This window comes from Drosophila guanche, unplaced genomic scaffold (assembly GCF_900245975.1).
Source record: "Drosophila guanche unplaced genomic scaffold, DGUA_6, whole genome shotgun sequence".
NCBI classification, from domain to species: domain Eukaryota; kingdom Metazoa; phylum Arthropoda; class Insecta; order Diptera; family Drosophilidae; genus Drosophila; species Drosophila guanche.
Window position 1 is genome coordinate 10,610,262 of NW_022995744.1, and position 17,279 is coordinate 10,627,540.

General features: G+C 48.3%; 3 protein-coding genes across 6 annotated transcripts; 2 read left to right on the plus strand and 1 right to left on the minus strand.

The window, feature by feature from the left end:
• Positions 1-137: 137 nt before the first annotated feature.
• LOC117579244 (mucin-19) lies at positions 138-5,308 on the plus strand. 3 transcript variants are annotated; one of them, XM_034265029.1, is made up of 11 exons: positions 138-263; positions 442-534; positions 840-1,808; positions 1,873-2,466; positions 2,526-2,980; positions 3,037-3,915; positions 3,978-4,246; positions 4,308-4,578; positions 4,641-4,811; positions 4,875-4,982; positions 5,040-5,308. In XM_034265029.1, the coding sequence occupies exons 2-11, from the start codon at positions 459-461 to the stop codon at positions 5,187-5,189; spliced, it is 3,942 nt and encodes a 1,313-aa protein (XP_034120920.1). In that variant the 5' UTR covers positions 138-263; positions 442-458; the 3' UTR covers positions 5,190-5,308. The 3 variants fall into 3 exon arrangements, with proteins under 3 accessions (XP_034120920.1, XP_034120921.1, XP_034120922.1); XM_034265030.1 differs by having other exon boundaries at positions 927-1,808; XM_034265031.1 differs by having other exon boundaries at positions 1,032-1,808.
• Positions 5,309-5,357: 49 nt separating this feature from the next.
• Positions 5,358-6,260, minus strand: LOC117579245 (splicing factor 3A subunit 2). Its single transcript, XM_034265032.1, has one exon. It carries the CDS (start codon positions 6,177-6,179, stop codon positions 5,397-5,399), a length of 783 nt encoding a protein of 260 aa, XP_034120923.1. The 5' UTR covers positions 6,180-6,260; the 3' UTR covers positions 5,358-5,396.
• A 351-nt stretch (positions 6,261-6,611) lies between these two features.
• LOC117579300 lies at positions 6,612-15,859 on the plus strand. 2 transcript variants are annotated; one of them, XM_034265108.1, is made up of 11 exons: positions 6,612-7,266; positions 8,572-10,406; positions 10,488-12,428; positions 12,490-13,307; positions 13,366-13,679; positions 13,745-13,799; positions 13,861-14,051; positions 14,119-14,606; positions 14,667-14,823; positions 14,885-15,091; positions 15,148-15,859. In XM_034265108.1, exons 1-11 carry the CDS (start codon positions 6,915-6,917, stop codon positions 15,669-15,671), a joined length of 6,882 nt encoding a protein of 2,293 aa, XP_034120999.1. In that variant the 5' UTR covers positions 6,612-6,914; the 3' UTR covers positions 15,672-15,859. The 2 variants fall into 2 exon arrangements, with proteins under 2 accessions (XP_034120999.1, XP_034120998.1); XM_034265107.1 differs by having other exon boundaries at positions 8,572-12,428.
• The last annotated feature ends 1,420 nt before the right edge of the window (positions 15,860-17,279 follow it).

The following is a 17,279-nucleotide window of genomic DNA, read 5'->3' on the forward strand; positions in this document are numbered from 1 at the left end:
TTTTAAAGTTTCTTGTAGTCCTTTTAATTTTTCAAGAACTGTTGACCTGGTCTGACGTACAGCCGGATTGCAACCTCGTTGTGCCAGCGCACTTTGCACTGCATCGATAGTAATAGAATATCAATCGAATAGTTGCTGGTATCGATAGCCGTGATTAACAACACTTGTGAAAACTATAAAGAAAATATAAGGAAAATTTGTTCCGCTAACAATATCTTGGCAAGAATAGTTAAATAATATTCACGAAAAAATCAACAAAAAAGGCAAGTATGTGTAGAACTTTACAAAAACAGCCGCCTTCGAATTGGCGCTGTTTTTGTGTGTGAGTGAGTGTGCGTGCAAAGAAAAAAATGATAGATAGAGAATAGATAAGAGGCAGAGAGAGGCATGTAGAACGTGGAACTGGCATCTGATTGAATGCATTGTTGTTGCTTCTTGCAGGTTTTCAAATCAGAAACATGAGTGCGTCGAGTGAAGGCGGCGCGGGAGGATCGGGAACAGGCAACGGCGGAGGTACAGCTCCTACCCCATCAGGTATGTGCAACGATATTATGTACATATACGTATGTATATAGGGCCGTATACCGTTTGTGTGCGTGTATGTATTGTGCGCAGTGTTTGTTTCCTATTTCTCTTTTGTGCCTCACTTTCGCAGCAAAGGCTGCTGTACATAACTGTTACTGTGTGTGTGTGTTGTGTGTTTCTGTCTCTGTTTTGTTGTTACTGGCGGAGTTGCCAACTGGCATGAAAATCATGGCCCATCGTCAATCGATAAATGTTAAATGGAAAAATTTTAGTTAAAAATTGCACAAAATCAATTGAATCCTCCACACACACAGCCGCAGCAACATTGAAAACAATTAAAATACGCACACACCTGCAGCCCCATGCATCCTCATCAACAACATCATTATCATTATCTGCAGCGGCAGCAGCAGCAGCTGCCTCATCCCTGGTATCACACACACATCCGCCCCTGCATCTGCGTGGCGTCATAAACAAATACTCATTGCCCCATTTGCCCTCCGCAGCACACTCCACGGTGGCCGCAAAGATCACACACGTGAAGACCGATGGAGCGGGCTTAAATGTTGGCGTTGGGGGCATCTCCATCACTGGGACACCCATCCTTAGCGGCGGCACCATCAAGGTAGCCGCCAACACAGTGCAGCAGTCATCCCTGGGCGCCACACCGATTGCCCTGAACACGGGACAGGCCACAACGGCTGCATCCATACGGGCCATTGGCGCCGGTGGCCAGTCCACACAGGTGCGTGTCGTCATGCCGATGATCAAGCAGCTGGAAAATGTCACAGCCACGGGTCGCACCCAGATCACAGCCATACCAGCGACTCCGGCACGTAGCGTCTCCAATGCCTCCATTACCGTCACGCGGCCCGTGACGCAGGCCACCTACCTGCCGCGGGCCAGTGTCACGGCCACGCAGATGGGTGGCGTGGGTGTGGGCGTGAACCTCGGCTTGGCAGCTGGCCAGCGGCTGGTTACACCGTTAAGGACCACATCCACCGGGTCGGCGACTGTGACGCCCACAGCGTCCACTGGGCTGAGCACTTCTGGGGGATTTGTGCGCGGAACGGCGGCAACAGTGAGCCGAAGCGGCGTGGCCGTCTCCTCGCAGCAGCCATCAACAGTGATCTCATCGAGCAACAATGCGACCTGGATGCAGAGTCCCACCGGGCAGATGCAGCTGATACGTGCCATCCATCAGCCAAGGCAGAGGATCATTACCACCTCGGCGGGTGTGAGCAGTGCCAGTGTGGTGACTACGGGCGTCCAAGCGCCAACTGGTAAGCGAAAGAAAAGTCTCCCGTCGAAGCTCCCCGCTATAATTGTTACTCCAATCTTTTGTAGCTCTTTCCGTCACAGCTGCACAGCCTCTGGGGCAGCAGCAGCAGGGCGCGGGTGGTCCTCAGGCGTATGTGGCCACTGTGCTGCCGCCGCGACAGCATCAGGCCACGCTAGTCTACTCCTCGAATGTGTCAGCGGGTGGACCCAATGCCAATGCCCAACAGGGCCAGCAGTTCAATCCACGCTTCGCTGTGACAACACCCACGGCAGGAGGCGTCGTTACGACCACAACGCCAGGCGGCACCACAGTGACACCCCGCCAGGTGCGACCCATACCGCTGGGCAAGAGTTTTCCGGCCACCAAGCTGAACACGACGAGCATCAGCATACGTGCGCCGAGCATTCCGCAGCTAAATGCCAGCGTGTCAGGCTCACAGACGCCCGTGAGCGTGTCGGGGGGAGCGACAGTGGGTCCAGGACGTGGTCCGGGGCTAGGAGGAACGGCCCTAACAGCCACCAATTTGCCCACGCGCATCATACAGCTGCAGCAGCAAGGACCAGGCGCTGCACAGCAAATAATCGGAGCGGGCGCTCGCCTCGCGGGCAATGTGATGCTGCAGCCCTTCCTCATGAGCACCTCAGCAGCGGCCAAGATGGGTAAGATTGAAGCTGCACAAGCACATGGGAATCTCATACTGATACCAAATCCCTTCCAGGCATACGCCCGCCCGTCACTATGACGGCAAAGGTGCAGCCATCGCTGACGATCACACAACTGAATCCAATTGGCAAACTCTCAACGCCTGGCGGAGGCGGTGGAGCACCCAACATGACGCCACAGGGCGTGGGCGTGGCCAGCATACAGGCAGTGCCCGTGCCGAACGTCTCCGGCAGCGTGGTTAATCCGAACTCCGTCAGCGGACAAGCCACAGCAGCGGCAGGTGGGGCCACAGTTTTGCCGCTTACAATCAGTGGAAGAGGCGGAGGCCATGCCCTCACGGGCACCTTAACGCCCATCAAGAATGCCAGCGGCATAACCGTGGGCAAGATGATGATGACGCCAGCCGTGACAGCGGGTGGAGCGATGGGTGCGGATCAGAGTGGAACCACAGTAACGGGTTTCCCGCGTGCCTGGAACCCAGTTGTGGCCTCACAGAGTCAACTGATGAAGGTGAGTGATTGCACGAAGGGTTGATCCTGTTTCTAAACGAGAGTTTTGCTCTACAGATTGATGACAAAGGCAGCTCTGCGACCATTTACTACGAATCGATGCCGGCTTCAGCCTCCACGGGCGTCCTCTCGCTGACCACAACGACCCTCACGCAGAGCACTCAATCGCAGGCGCAGCTGGTGAGCAGTGCAGGCGGCAGCTTGTCTGTATCATCATTGCCATTTCCCAGCCATGCGCCAATGGGTGTGGGTGCAGCGGGTCCTGGCTCGCAGGCAACATTCACGGTGTTGCCATCGGGCGCCACAGTGGGAGGAGCAGCAGCCGGGCAACCACGCGGCACCATTGGCCATCAGCAGCTGATTATACCAGCGGGTGGGAACAGCGCTCCACCCCAACATATGGTCATACCGCTGCACACGTCCGTGAAGGTGACCACGGGCGGTGTGAGCAGCCAACCGGCAACGATCAGCGGACCTGGCGGCGCAGGCAGCACACTCGTGTCCAGTTTTATGGGCAAACGTGTGGCCGAAGGATCGCCCATTAGGGCAGCCAAGAATCTGGGACCGACGCTGCTCTCCATGGCCAGCAATACCAGCGGACCGAGTCTCGTCTCTGCCGCTGGCTCCACATTCAATTTGCAACCTGTGTCCGTGTCTGTGGCTTCGTCTGTGGCCGTGACCAGCACTGCGCTGACTGTGGAGGCGCTGGCCAAGAAGGAACGAGAACGTGCGACAACAGCGGTTGTGGCAGCAGCGACAGCGGTGAGAAATTTACGCGCCGATTCGCCTGCCTCCTCGGATGGCTCCACCACAGTGTCGGCGAACTCCTCGCCCGGTGTGGATCAGCAGCAGCTGCAGGATCGCATAGGGGAGCCCCAGGCAGCGTCTGCACCCAGCAGTCGCGATAATTCCACGCATTTTAATCCCATCAATGAGGTGAGAGTTAGATAAGTTGATGCTGAATATGGAAACTAAACGGTGGAGGTTTCTTTTTGCAGTTGTACTCGTCGCATCAGTCCATGCAGCAGCAGCAGCAGCAGAGCCTCTCCCATGCCTCGCTGGGTGGTGCCCGTTCTAGTGCCTTTGTGGATGTGCAGGCACCCACACCACAGCAGCAGCAGCAGCAGCTGTCACAGCAGTCAAGTCTCTTGGGGCAACTCCAGCAACAGCAGCAACAGGCGGCAGCAGCTGCACGCATGAATGGCACAGGCAGCAGCTCCAGTTCCAGCTACGATTGCTCCGTCAGAAAGAAGCCAAGACGCTCCACGTAAGCTTTACTCTGTGTGGAACTGTATTGCCATCTAAACTGAATCCCAATCCTCTTCCAGCAATGACAGTCAACACTCTACGCAAAGTCAGGCATCGCTATCGCTGCCGCCACCAACTGCAGAGCCAACGGCAGCAGCCACAGCCGCTGCCTACATGCAAAAGCACAATAATGGTGGACTGCTGGTGGCGGCCGCTGCAGGACCCAGCAGCAGCAGCACTTCGGCGGACATCAATCATCGCAGCAGTGCGCCTGCCGTGGCGGGTAACAAGGAGAATGCCAATCCCGTGGACTTTGTGCTGCGACGTCCGCGCAATTGTTCGCTGCTAAATGTGAGGAAGAAACCTTAGAGCTGCCCTTAAGGACATTAATAAATGTTTTATTCCATTTACAGACATACAAACCCACACATAAGCTGGCCAACAATCATTTCCATCGCTATACGGATGTTAAGCCGCGGGAGGAGCGTGGCGCTTCGATCATTGATTTGGCCAATCAGCCGAATGTACAGGGAAAAATCGCAGGCTGGAAGCTGTATCATTTGCGCTCACAAATGGAGGACTTGGTGGGATACAAGGAGCCATATTTTGTTGTTAAAATGATTATTAATTTTTTTTTGTACTTGCAGAACGAATCGGAGACGTTTAGCTTGTCCAAGCTGGAGTCCATGCTGAAGGACATTGAAAAGAACAAGGAAAAGTTCAGCGAAATGGAGCGAGTCAGTGAGCTGCTAAAGGTAGGTCGAAGGAAGATCTACCCAAGACCTTACCTAACTCTTTTAATGATATTTCAGGGCAACATTCAACGCTGCAAGATCATCACCGAGGGCATCAACGAGTCACAGAATCAGATAATGAAAATCTTTGAGCATAAACCACACGTCTCGGACATCATAAATCGTTGCGCATCGAAGAGGAACTTCAAGAAGCGCGATAAAATCTAATAGTTAAACCATTTGTAAATGGCAAACTTGGGGATCCGTTGCTATATTTAGTTGTACATTTTTTAACTTAGGAATATATTTAAACGAAACACTTTGTAAGACAAGAAACTTACAAAAAAGGGAGCTTCAAATATTTTGTAAATTTCTTAAGCACAAAGAAAGGAAAAATTACATAAAAAAGATTTATTGAAATTTCTTTTGTACGTTTTACATGGGTGGTGGCGGTGGCACACCATTGAACATGGGATGCATGGTCGGACGTGGTGGTCCTGGTATGGGAAAGCCCGCGGGCGGACCCATCGCTCGATGCATATTGGGCGGCGGTGGTGGCAAAATCTTTGGCTCAAATTTGAAGGCAAACTGCAGGAAGAACTGTTTGGTGTCGCGATTCCAGTGCGTCCAGAACTTGCCCTCGCTCTTCTCCACCTCGCGTGACGGCACCTTGAAGCCAATTGTCTCGTAGGGCTCGGCGGCAAACAACAAATACTGCCACTTGCGGTCTGGTGGCTCAATCTTTTGCTCGTAGGCGGACATGAAGCGGTGGCGCGGCACAATGGCCTCGGTAATCTCGGGATAGTCGATCTGGAAGAGCAGCGACTGCTGGCCATTGCTCGGCTCACGCTGCTTGGTCACCCGATAGCCGGGGCGTCCGATTTTCACAAACTTTTTGGGCTCCACGCGCGGCTTTTCCGGTGCCAGCAGCGAGGAGGGCGCCTCCTTGGCCTCCTTGGCGGCACGACGTGCCAGATTCTCCTGATGCTTCTTGCCCTGCGTGTGGGCCAGGTAGCTGCCCTCGTTGTTGTGCAGCGTCAGGCACAGTTTGCACTCGTACGAGCCCAGGTGGTTCTTCATGAAGTAGGGATCCTTGTTCAGGTCGATGGTCTCGAGGGCCAGCTGCCGCAGGCGCTCCTTGCGGTCGCGGTTTGTCTCCGACCAGGAGGCAACGCCGCCGCTGCCGGTTTTACCACCGGCACGATTTTGAAAGTCCATATTTTAAGTTATTTTAACACGAAAACCGGGGAAAAAACGCTTTTTCAGTCACGGAAAATTCTTGTTGTTGGCAGTGTGACCGCGGAATTATCTATAAAATATACCGAAATATACCCTTTTATTTTCCAGATGCACTGTGAATATACCGTAAGTCTTAAATAATATTCCACTACTTTGATTTTCTGTTTAATATTACCGGCTAGTTAGGACTCTCAGAATTGAAACTGTTATTTTACTCGAATCATCATTTAATTCGTTACAAGATTGCCTAATTTTCATAATTTAACTTTATTAAATTGATTCCAGTGTTGTGCAACAGTGCACAGCTCGTGAGTTATCCATAGTGGAAAGCGTAATATCAAAATGGTATATTTTAAAAATGGAAAAGTATGTTTCTGAGGGTCGGGCGGTATCAATAATCGATAAGTCCACGGTCATACAGTTGCACATGCATGGTTTTTGGTTCTTTTATTCATTTCAAATGTTGAATAATTTCGAAAACCCGTGAGAAATATTTGAATTAAAAGCGTTGTCGTGAAGACGGTGCACCAAAAGCCAATACCCTTTTGGCCAAGTTCAAGTTTCGAATGCGCTAAAACGCCCACAGACCCTATCCAACGATAGGCGTGCACATTCCGCTGGGCTGGTGATAGAATTCTGTGTTGTTGCGAAAATTAAGCCTAAACCAGACAATTGCATAGTGTATAGCAGTGTGTCGTGAGTGTTCTTTTTAAAATGAATGATCCGGGATTGGGTCCAGCGACGAACATGGCCGATTCTAACCATGCGAGTGGCAGCAACAAATTCACGCCGCTGCTGACGCCACCGTCGCAGTCGCCAGTCGTAGTCGGAAGTGCAGCTCCGCCCAAGCGTATAATCAACAGAATACCATTGGATTTCAACAAACTTAAGCAGGCTGGCTTGGACATAAAGCTAGCGGAAGCATTGCGAAAGCAAAGCTCAACTGCAATGCCCGCAGCGACCTCTCTTCCAGCTCCTGCTGCCGCTGCTGCAACAACAACTGCGCAGTCGGCGGCAATGACTAGTGCCACCGCCACAGCCTCAATTGAACAAAAGCCAAAATCAGGTAAAAGAAAATTCCCCGCGAACAGACATTCTTGAAAATCCGTTAGCCGCATCAAATGATTTTGAAAATTGCTATGAAAAATGATCAACTATCTCGGTTTGGGACGCACGGCAAAATTCGCTATCCGTGGCGCTGGTGCTTGAGGTGACGCCTCACAATGCGGGAAGCTGATACTATCTCAAGAGTGTGAGAGTTCGAGAAGGATCAGGGTTTAATAGTTGTTCCTCTCTTTTTTGTAACTTTCTCTTCTTTTTACATAGAAGGAACTGTAATCTTAAATATATAAAATATTATTAAAATAAAACTGCATAATAAAATTATATAGTTAAATATAAAATAATGTTTTTAGATTTTTAGAACATGTTCCAAGGGATACAATATGTTCAACAGAAACTTTTGGAACTATTTGATTTTATACCTTTTAGGTTATAAATGTCCATACAGAAAAATATCTATATAATTTGAGATAGAAATGCAATATAATATAAAATAAATAATTAAAATGAAATAACTCATTTATTGCTAAACTTCTAGGTTAAATTACATATTTTTTTTAAATCCCCTCTTTTAAAACTCCCCTCAAGTGACTCTTTGGTTGCCCTTATTTACAGTCTTTCGATGGCGTAGACGGTAAAAGTGCTGCGCAATTGAGGTTAGGGTCTAGGACACAATCGCACGCGGGAGAGGGCTTGCTTTTTGGCCTGGGTTCAAGACCCAGCATGGGTTGTCTGTGTGTGTGTAGAAAGAGTACGATACGAAGTGGGTGGAAAAAAAGAAGAGAGCTTTTACTGCAATTATGTGACAGGTTTTGTTATTGTAAATGCACATCTTCCGCTCTCTCGCTGCGCTCTCGCCTAGTCTGATGCATGATGAAATTAGTTCGCATGTTGTGTAATTTCATCTTGGTCTTCTTGGGGAGGTGTTTACAGTGTAAAGATTCTGCAAGATCTTCCCATGCACTGTGCGCTAATAAGACTTTAATTAATTACTGTTTCTTAGAGTTTAATTTTAAAGGACAATTATTAATATCGGTTAAATTATAATTTCTTTTTAAAACACATTCAATGGATAATGCTGTCAACTGACACTCTGGTCAGGTTTATCTAGATGTTATCAATGGCACAGCCTGTTAGCGTGCACTGTAAATGAGGTTTGGGACATGTGCAGCAACGTCTGAGCCAGAGCCACAACGGATGAGCCTTTAATTATTTTTGGCTCAGGTTCAAAACCCAGCGTGGATGATGTTCCGGTATTTTTTTTGATTTATCAACTTTAATGACTATATTTGATCTTATTTATTAACAGCTCCACCGTCCAGAAGAAACCGATCCACCATCTCGAAGTACATTGAAAAATTGATACCCGAAGAAATTGTGGCCGAACGGTCGCAGCATTTAAAGACTCTGATCAAGAATCGGATACTGAACAAGGGCAGGATTACGTCTACGCTAAACACTCCGAAGTCATCCCCAGCCACATTGACCACAACGGCATCACCATCCTCCTCAACATCCCCGCCAAGTCTCTTCATGTCGCCCATAGCCAAGGCGGATGTGACTGTGCGATCGAAGCAGCCGCCGTTGCTGCTGAATCTGGTGAATCAGTTGCCCAAGAACCGAGCCTTGTGCGGACCCAGCATGCAGCAGTTGTGCAGGCAGCAGCAACAGGAGCAGCCTGTGCCACAGCCCCAGCCAGTGCCAGTGGTGCCACTGATCCACAAGGCTCCATCGCCGCCGTTGATTGTGTTGGAGAACAAGGTCCTGGCGCCAGAGGAGAAGATCGATTTGAGTGATCTACGTCTGCCCAACTCTTCTACGATGCCACAGACCTCCAGGTCTCAGGGGAAGCCAGTGCCTGTGATGGCACGACAGGTGCAGACTTATCCCGGTCCCAACTCCTCCAAGACCAAGGTGATTCTGAATGCCAACAAACTGAAGGTGTCGCGGGAGAAGCTAGCCGAGATGGCCAAACAGATCCACAGCCAGGTAAAGCAGGTGGAAAAGAAGCCAGCTCCTGCCACAGTTTCCCCACTCAAAATCACAGAAGACATTAGTCCCGTTCGTGTCAGTTTCTCGCCATCCCCGTCCACATCTCCCTTGTCCTCTCCTTCTCCTGCTCCAAAAGTACTCTCCGCTGTGGACTTTATAGCCCAACTGACCGCTGACAATCCGCTGGATGAGAGCAGCTTCATAGAGCTGTCGCCAGAAGAGCAAATGATGAGCGCGCTCTTTGGCTCAAGAGGAGGCAGCATGCAGCCCACCGTGGAGGAGCCACCAAAGGACATAGAACCCGAAGAAGAGTTGCCAATTGGCAAGATACTGAAGCTGGATGATATGGATATACTCCACGCTACTCTGGATGTGAATGAGGACAGGGAGAGTGTCCTGCGGTTCAGTCCGAATGCGTTAAAGCTGCAGAGTAGCGTGGTGACACGCAGGGACCAACCAGAAGCCAACATGAGGATCATTTTAACGGAGGAACATCAGCTGCAAGAGCTGCTTGAAGAGAAATCAGCTCCGGCAGAAGGGACAGAGGAAACAGCCAGAGAAATGTCTAAAGATGTGCCAGGAATGACGGAGGGAAAAGCCAGTGAAATTTCTGAAAATCAACCAATAATGATAGAGGGAACAGCCAGGGAAATGTCTAAAAATGTGCCAGAAAATACTGAGGGAAATGTCAGTGAAATGTCAAAAAATCCAGCATCAATTACAGAGGAAACAGTCAGGGAAAAGTGCAACGACGAAGCATTAATGTCCGATAAAACAGTCAAAGAAATGTCCAAAGATGAAGAAGAAAGGGCCCAAAAAGCAGTCAAAGAAATTTGGGAGGAAGCCACAGATCCACAGAAGTCGGAAACAGAAGCCAAAAGTGTGCCAAACCCAGCTTCAAATGCAGCCCCCAGCAAGGAAAAGGATAAACCACAGCCAGCCCCGCGGCCAACGAGGTTTAAGAAGGGTAAAGTAAATTTAGTGCAACGCTCGAAACGAGCAAATCCACCTAAAACCAAAGCGGTCAGTCCTGAAAAGGAGCTCAACGATGCGAAAAGGGCAAGACTCGAAGTGGAGCAACCAGAAGAGGAGGAACCGACAATGGATCAGAGTTTCCTTGAGGATAGTTATGGCAGAAGGAGAGAAGTTGAGGTAATTAAACCAGTGGATGAAGGCATAACAGCTAAAGACAAAGTAAACCTTAATTTATCTAGTGTTAAAAATGATCTGCAGGTCCAAGCAGATGCGGGGGATGTGGGGGAGTGTGCAGTAGAAGCAGGAAAAGAAGCAGAAGTCAGAGAAAAAAACAACGAAGAACCCGAAGAGATACTAGTCAGTAGATGTGCTGGATCAGAGGTGCTGAAACCACAAGAGGACACGCCACCAAAACCCTCAACAGAACGTGATTTAAACCAACTCTATCATCCACCAAAAATGCCAAAGAATAAATCAAATAAATCGAACAACAGCAGAGAAGATCAATCAGATGTAGCCACAACGAGCAGCAGCAGCAGCAGCAGCAGCAGCAGCAATGTGTCCCTGCTATTGGATGTCCTCCAGCAGGAGCCACCAGCAGAACAGGGCGAAGCGCTGCTGCCTTTCCGCAAACAGTCTCAGACTGAAACCAAGTCCCCGTCCCAGGATCCAGTTCCCACAGGAATTAACAATTTAATGAGCCATTTGTCAGCGGAAAAGATCGTGCCACAGAGCAAGAGGGTGTCTCCCACGCCCAACCAAGCAGCGCCCCGCAAGAAACTAGTCAAGACACGCCCTGTTCTCAACAAAAGATCCCCACGAATCGGTTCCATTGCAGCTGGCCAACCCATCAGTGTTAGCGGAGCAGGAAGTCGCATTCCCACTTCCAGCACCAGCGATGATGATGCATCCGTGTTCCTGGGCTTTGATAACAAAGAGGAGGAGCAACCTGTCAAAGAGGAAGCGAGTCTCAAGCGAGGCAAGCAAATTAGATGCAACGAAACGGATATCAGTGATGATGCTACGCCGGACTATGACGAAACGGAGGAGGAGAACCAACAGGAGAACCCAAAGAAGTCAAATAATGAAAATCAAACACTTTTAGGAGGAGAAAAAAATGACTTAAGGGGAGCGGAAGCGGAACACGCAGACAGCGAGTCCAATGCTAGTCCCATGCAAATGGAAACACTTTATTCAATGGAAGTGGAAGAAATAAGCGAACAAGTTGCCGAAAAATGCGAAGCTATTGCGGAAATAAGCACAGAACTAGACACAGATCCTCAGTTAGATTCGAAGACTGAAGAGGAACTGTCAACGGCAACAGCGGTGCCGCCATCGAACTCAATTAATGTCAGCGAAAGTCCAGAAATAGCTGCAGTGGAGCCAGAATCTGTGACAGAATCAAAAGATTCAGCAAGACATGAAGATAAACCAAGCGAAAAGGATTCCAATGAATGTGAAACCAGCCAGATAGAAACAGACTTAAAGGAGACTTCCAGTATAGAAGAACCACCAGAACAACCAACGGTAGAGGCGAAAGGCCAGCGTAGGCCACGAGGCAGACCAAAAAGGGCAAACAGCAAGGCCCACAAGCGAAGAGAAGAGGAGCCAAGAGAAGAGGAAAATACTTCAGATGTACCAGATGAAGCACAACCATCGCCATGTGGCAAAAGAAAGCGCGCAACTAGAAGTACTTCCACCGAGTCAGTGCCAGTTCTACCTGAAGCAACGCCAGCGGAAGACGAAGATCAGCCTGAGTCCACCCCATCTATGAGCCCCAATCGCAAGCGACAAGCGAGACTCAGTTCTCCCACGACAACAGCTAAAGTGCCAGCCAAAAGAGGTAGAAAAAGTTTAGCAGCCGTGACAGAAGCAACACCAACTACGACGCCAACGCCTGAAACCCTCAACAAACTGCAGCTGGAGGAGGAAACGATTGAGGTAACGCCAACGAGAAAAAGAGGCAGACCCAGGCAAACTGCGGAGTCGACACCAAAGCCAAACGATGAGTTCCAACTGCGTCTGTTGCTCATACGAAAGCGGGAACAGCTGGACACCAACGAAGATCTCTACGAGCAGGGCAAGGGTCCGCTCCAATGTGGTGTTTGCCTGGGCCGCACCACCAAAGCCAATTGGAACAAACATCTGAAGCAGCACTACGGAGTGGGTTGGGTGCTCGCAGAACAAGAACCGCAACAGGTAAGGATACAAATTTAAAGATTCATTTCTATTTTGATTACACTTTGTCTCGTTTTTGTAGACTCTTTCACGGGTAGCTGTACTAAACATGATGAAAGGTTATCTCAAAGATGGCCACGCCACACATTTAAGCTGTCGCCTGTGTGATCGGCAGTTGGGCTCTGGCCTGGGCATGTTGACGCACCTGGAATCGTGCGGGGACAACGATAAGCCCGAGTGTCAGTACTGTAAGCGCACCTACACGAAGCTCTATCATCCTGTGCATGAGAAAAGCTGTGGGCAACGTCCCATGGCCCAGCAGCAGCAGGAGAAGGCTGATAAGCCAGAGGCAGAGACGCCATACTCGAATGTTGATTGGATCAAACGTTTGCTGCTCATCCGTAAGCGAGAGGAGCTGGCTACCAACGAAGAGCTCACCGAGAAGGGTACAGGCAAGGGACCCCTTCAATGTGGCCTATGCCTGGCCCGCAGCACCAAGGACATGTGGACAGCACACCTGAGGCAGCATTATGGCGTGGGTTGGCTCACGGGCAAAGAACCGCAGCCTCTCAGCCGAAAAACTTTGTTGGCGATGATGATAGCTTACCTCAAGCAGGGCCATGCAAAGCATTTGGAGTGTCGCCTTTGCGGTCGCCAGCTGGGCTCTGGCCTGGGCATGCTGATGCATCTGGAATCGTGCGGGGACAACGATCGAGTGGAGTGTCAGCACTGTAAGCGCACATATACGAAGCTCTATCATGCCGCGCATGAGAAATCGTGCAAGGAGCGTCCAGGCCTGCAGCAGAAGAAGGAGGATGCAGCAGAGGCAGTCAACGTAGGGGAAACTACGGGTCCGATGTACACGAACGCGGGTCATGCCAAGCGCAAGTCCACCATTAAGTAAGTCAAAGAAAAACGTAATTTATTTGACTCTCTAATACATAAATGGATTTTTCAGAGCCGAAAATAAATTGAAGAAAATCAAGGCGGATCTGAAAACGCAAGACAACGAGGAGCGCGATTCAAATACCAAATCAAAAGATGACTTTGAAGGCGATTCATCTGACTATGATATGAACCAGGACAAAGAATCCTCAGAGGAATACGATTCAGAGGCGGTCGATTCCAACGAGGATGCTGCGCAGACAGAGGATGACATCAGTCCCAGTGATATGCCCAGATTGAAGCAGATTAATCGAGTCAAGCGGAAGAATGTAGAGGGGAAAAGTATGAAGAATGACAGGCAAACGGGAGGAACTAATTGCCAGCCATGTAAGCATTTAAATTCATTAATTGTTCCACTATATATTTAATATTTTTATGTCTATGCATTACAGTGTTCTCCCGCTATGCAAAGCTGCATAAAAAAGTGGAACAAAAATGGAACCAATTGTGAGCATTTCCTTTCTACGAATATTTTTCTGTATTAATTATATTTCATTTACCTTTAAAGCACCGATAAAAACTATGCTGCAGAGGCCTTGTATCCACAGCTAAAGCCTGCCTATTGCAGGCTCTCTTCGGCGGAAGCCAGGGAGTTGTTGCCTGCCAAGGATACCAGATCCATGCGCTATGCGTATGGTGATGTGGAAAATGCAGATGATTGGAGGCAGCTGGCACCGCTGGAGAGCTTCCAAACAGTCGGTAAGTCATCTCCAGAGACTCCCCCGAGAGAGAGAAACTTAACTGATGAAATACTTTCCTTGAATAGATGAACATATTGGCTTTTTGGGAGCACCTATCAAACAGCTCGCCTGGGCACCCCTGCCGCCAACGGTCACCGAGCAATATCTGCTGTGCTCCCTCCGCAAACATATGCTGGCCCATGCCAGGCAGATACCGCATAAGTTTTCGGATGCCCTGTTAATGCTGCTCAAGTGCAAGTTGTCTGCTAGCGTCAAGGAGAGGCAAGGAGTGTGGCCTCTGGAAACGAGCCTACACTATGCCATACGAGTACCCAATGGACCTGTTCATACCTTTGCATTTATGCCCAGTGGCGGGTATGATAAGTCGGCCAATCGATTGGGTCTGCTGGCGGTGGCTAATTCGTTAACCGATGTGAAGATCTATGCCCTGCCACTGGAACTGGAAGATGAGGCAACTGGGAATGTGGTTATTGAACTGCAGTCAACGCTGACACTCACACTGGATGTGCAGAATCCTGTCATGGATCAGTGCACTAAAATCTGTTGGTCTGAGGTGAGTTTTTTCTCAGGCTAGAAGTATTCAAATAACTACATTTATATTTATAATTTGCAGGGCTCTAGTCACAATCTCCTGGTGACTGGCTATGCCAGTGGTAACGTTGCCTTTTGGGAAATTTCGGATGAGCAGAGCATTAATTGCTTTAAACAAAAAAATCACTCAACCTTTGTTCCTTTGCATTTTTTCTACTTTGGCGAGCATAATATACAGAGTAAGTTTTTCTTCTTTCACAAAGATTTATTAATTTATTAATCGCCTTTTCTACTAATCAGTTTTGGAGCTTCATTATGACACGAGTGGACCACGTTGGCTGGCTATTGGTACGTCCACGCGAAAATTATGGATCTATGATATTATCAACTGGTCGCAGCCAATGCCCCTAAACGAAGACTCCATCTCCAATCTGTATTTGGCCAGTGCCTTCTGGCCACCCATTTGGGAAGCGCTGGTCGTTGCCTGCAGTGATGTTCAGCGACGCTGTAAGTCTGTTTATTTCTTTGATTTATTTCGTTATTTAAGTTTATGTTTCTTGCAGTTTACTCGCGCTTGATATCGCTCAGCCCAACGGGCATCCTGTTTAACAACAAAACTGTGGACTATACGATTAGCTCTGGGCGAGCCATGCACTTCAATGTGCAGGAGAATATCCAAGTGGTGGCCACTGATAATGGGGATTTGGTGTTCCTCAATGTCCGTGAGCTCAACGCGGAGCCCATACTGCTGAAGATGTTGAGCAAATTCCGTGTCGTATCTACCAGCAATCTGTGTAATATGAGCACGGAATTAACAACCCCGGCTACACCCGATACACCTATAACTACCGACGATTTTCTACGTGATTTTGGCTTGAACCTTAAGCCATTGTCTCTGGTGACCAACGTACAGAAGGCGGCCTACATCAATCCGAAGCGACTGCCCAAAGAATACGAGCTTTTGCCCATGACGCGTTTGAACACAGTTCGATGCAATTGGAACAGACCGGCGCACAGTTGGGTGGCTGTTGGGGCAGAACACGGTATGCTGCGAATCGTTAATTTTGATCAAGAGAAGTTCTTTTAGCGGCACATTCTCGGGGATATCTCGTATAATAGGCACACATCTCTGAGAGTATATTACTTTCTGTTAAATTCTTTGGTTAGTTTTAAAATATACACGATGGATAATCATAGTTGTAAATTAATTATAGCTCTTGTTAAATTATATATTTCCTATGTATTTGATATGGATTAGATATTTATACCTGCAACCTGCTTGGCAAACAAATAATAATCTAAAGCTACTTTTTTTACAATATTTATAAAAATGTTCGTATAATTTGCGAAGATACTCCCACTCCCACTCCCACCAAAAGGTGTCCGTTCGATATCCCTTAGGGAGGGAGAGAAAACTGAAATTGAGACTCGCTTTCACTCCCTCAGCAGAAGAGGAGAGAGAGGCTGAGCCAAAACAGTTGCAAATTTGCAATACGCATGCAGTTAGAACGAGCACCGGGTAGCCGGAGTTCATGGAATTGCAGAGCAATTAGGAATAGGGCCAGAGAGCATGGAAGCTTGGAATTGGAACGAGCACTAAGCCGCGCACGCATCTGTCACGCTCTCCCTCTCTAATAATAATTTTTCTATCCGGGCGAAGCGCGCGTTCTAAAGTCAGCTCCGCGTTTTAAGTCGTGAAAACGCGAAAATCTGTGAAAATCCTGCGGAAAATGTGTAGTGTTGCTGTGAGGTGAAGTGCTAAAGTGAATAAACAATAAATATGTCCCAAAAGTGTTGTTAAAGTGCAAGTGAAAGTGTGTGATAAAGTGCGGCGGCGAAAAAGCCAAAAAGTGGCGGAATGGCGGAATGCAGAGAAAAACTGAAGCGTGTGAAGTGTTTAAAAGTGTTTATGTGCAATGGTCCCAAAATGGCTTATGAAGGCGGAAGAATGCAATGCAAAAGTGTAGTGTGTGCAAGTAAATTGCTATAAAGTGAAAAAAGAATATATCAATAGAATACTGTTTAATAAATAAGCATATTGTTATATGCATACATTTATTTTCTTTGCAAAATGAGCGTTTAGTCACGTGATCTTGTGTTGTGGTGTGTGTGTGTGTGCGTGGGAAAAGTATGCTTTCTCCCTCATACATGTAACTTGCACTAGAAGAAAGAAGAACGTAGAAAGAAGCAGTAAGCGCTCGCTCTGAATGCAAGTGTCGCAAAAGTGTAGGGTGATGCCTAGTCTTGAAATGTGTCTCTCTCTCCCTTGTGCAGAGTGTGCCCACTCAATATCGTGAGATGGTTCCTTCTAGTGTCTCACCTTACCTAATGGTATTAATGCAAGCCTAATTTTATGCTCTTATTGGAATGTCTCAGTCCAAATCAATTTGCATGTGAATGTGTGCGCGGAGCTGACTTCGGTGCTAAAGAAAGCGGAAAAAACGGGAACTCGCGCTCAGTAATTAATTGCAGAAAGAGGTGGAGTGGTCAATTATGCATAAAAAGGTGAGTTGTATTTATTCTTTGTCTACAATTGCAGACAAAAGTGTTTGCGATCTAGTCGCTCATATTGAAAGACATGAATCTCTATACTTAGCTATTCATGCTGATCGGGTACCAGATAAATAAGCTTCAGAATCAAAGAATTTAGTATGAATTCAAATTGAAAAAAAAAATTGAGCTAGTCCCGGTCCGG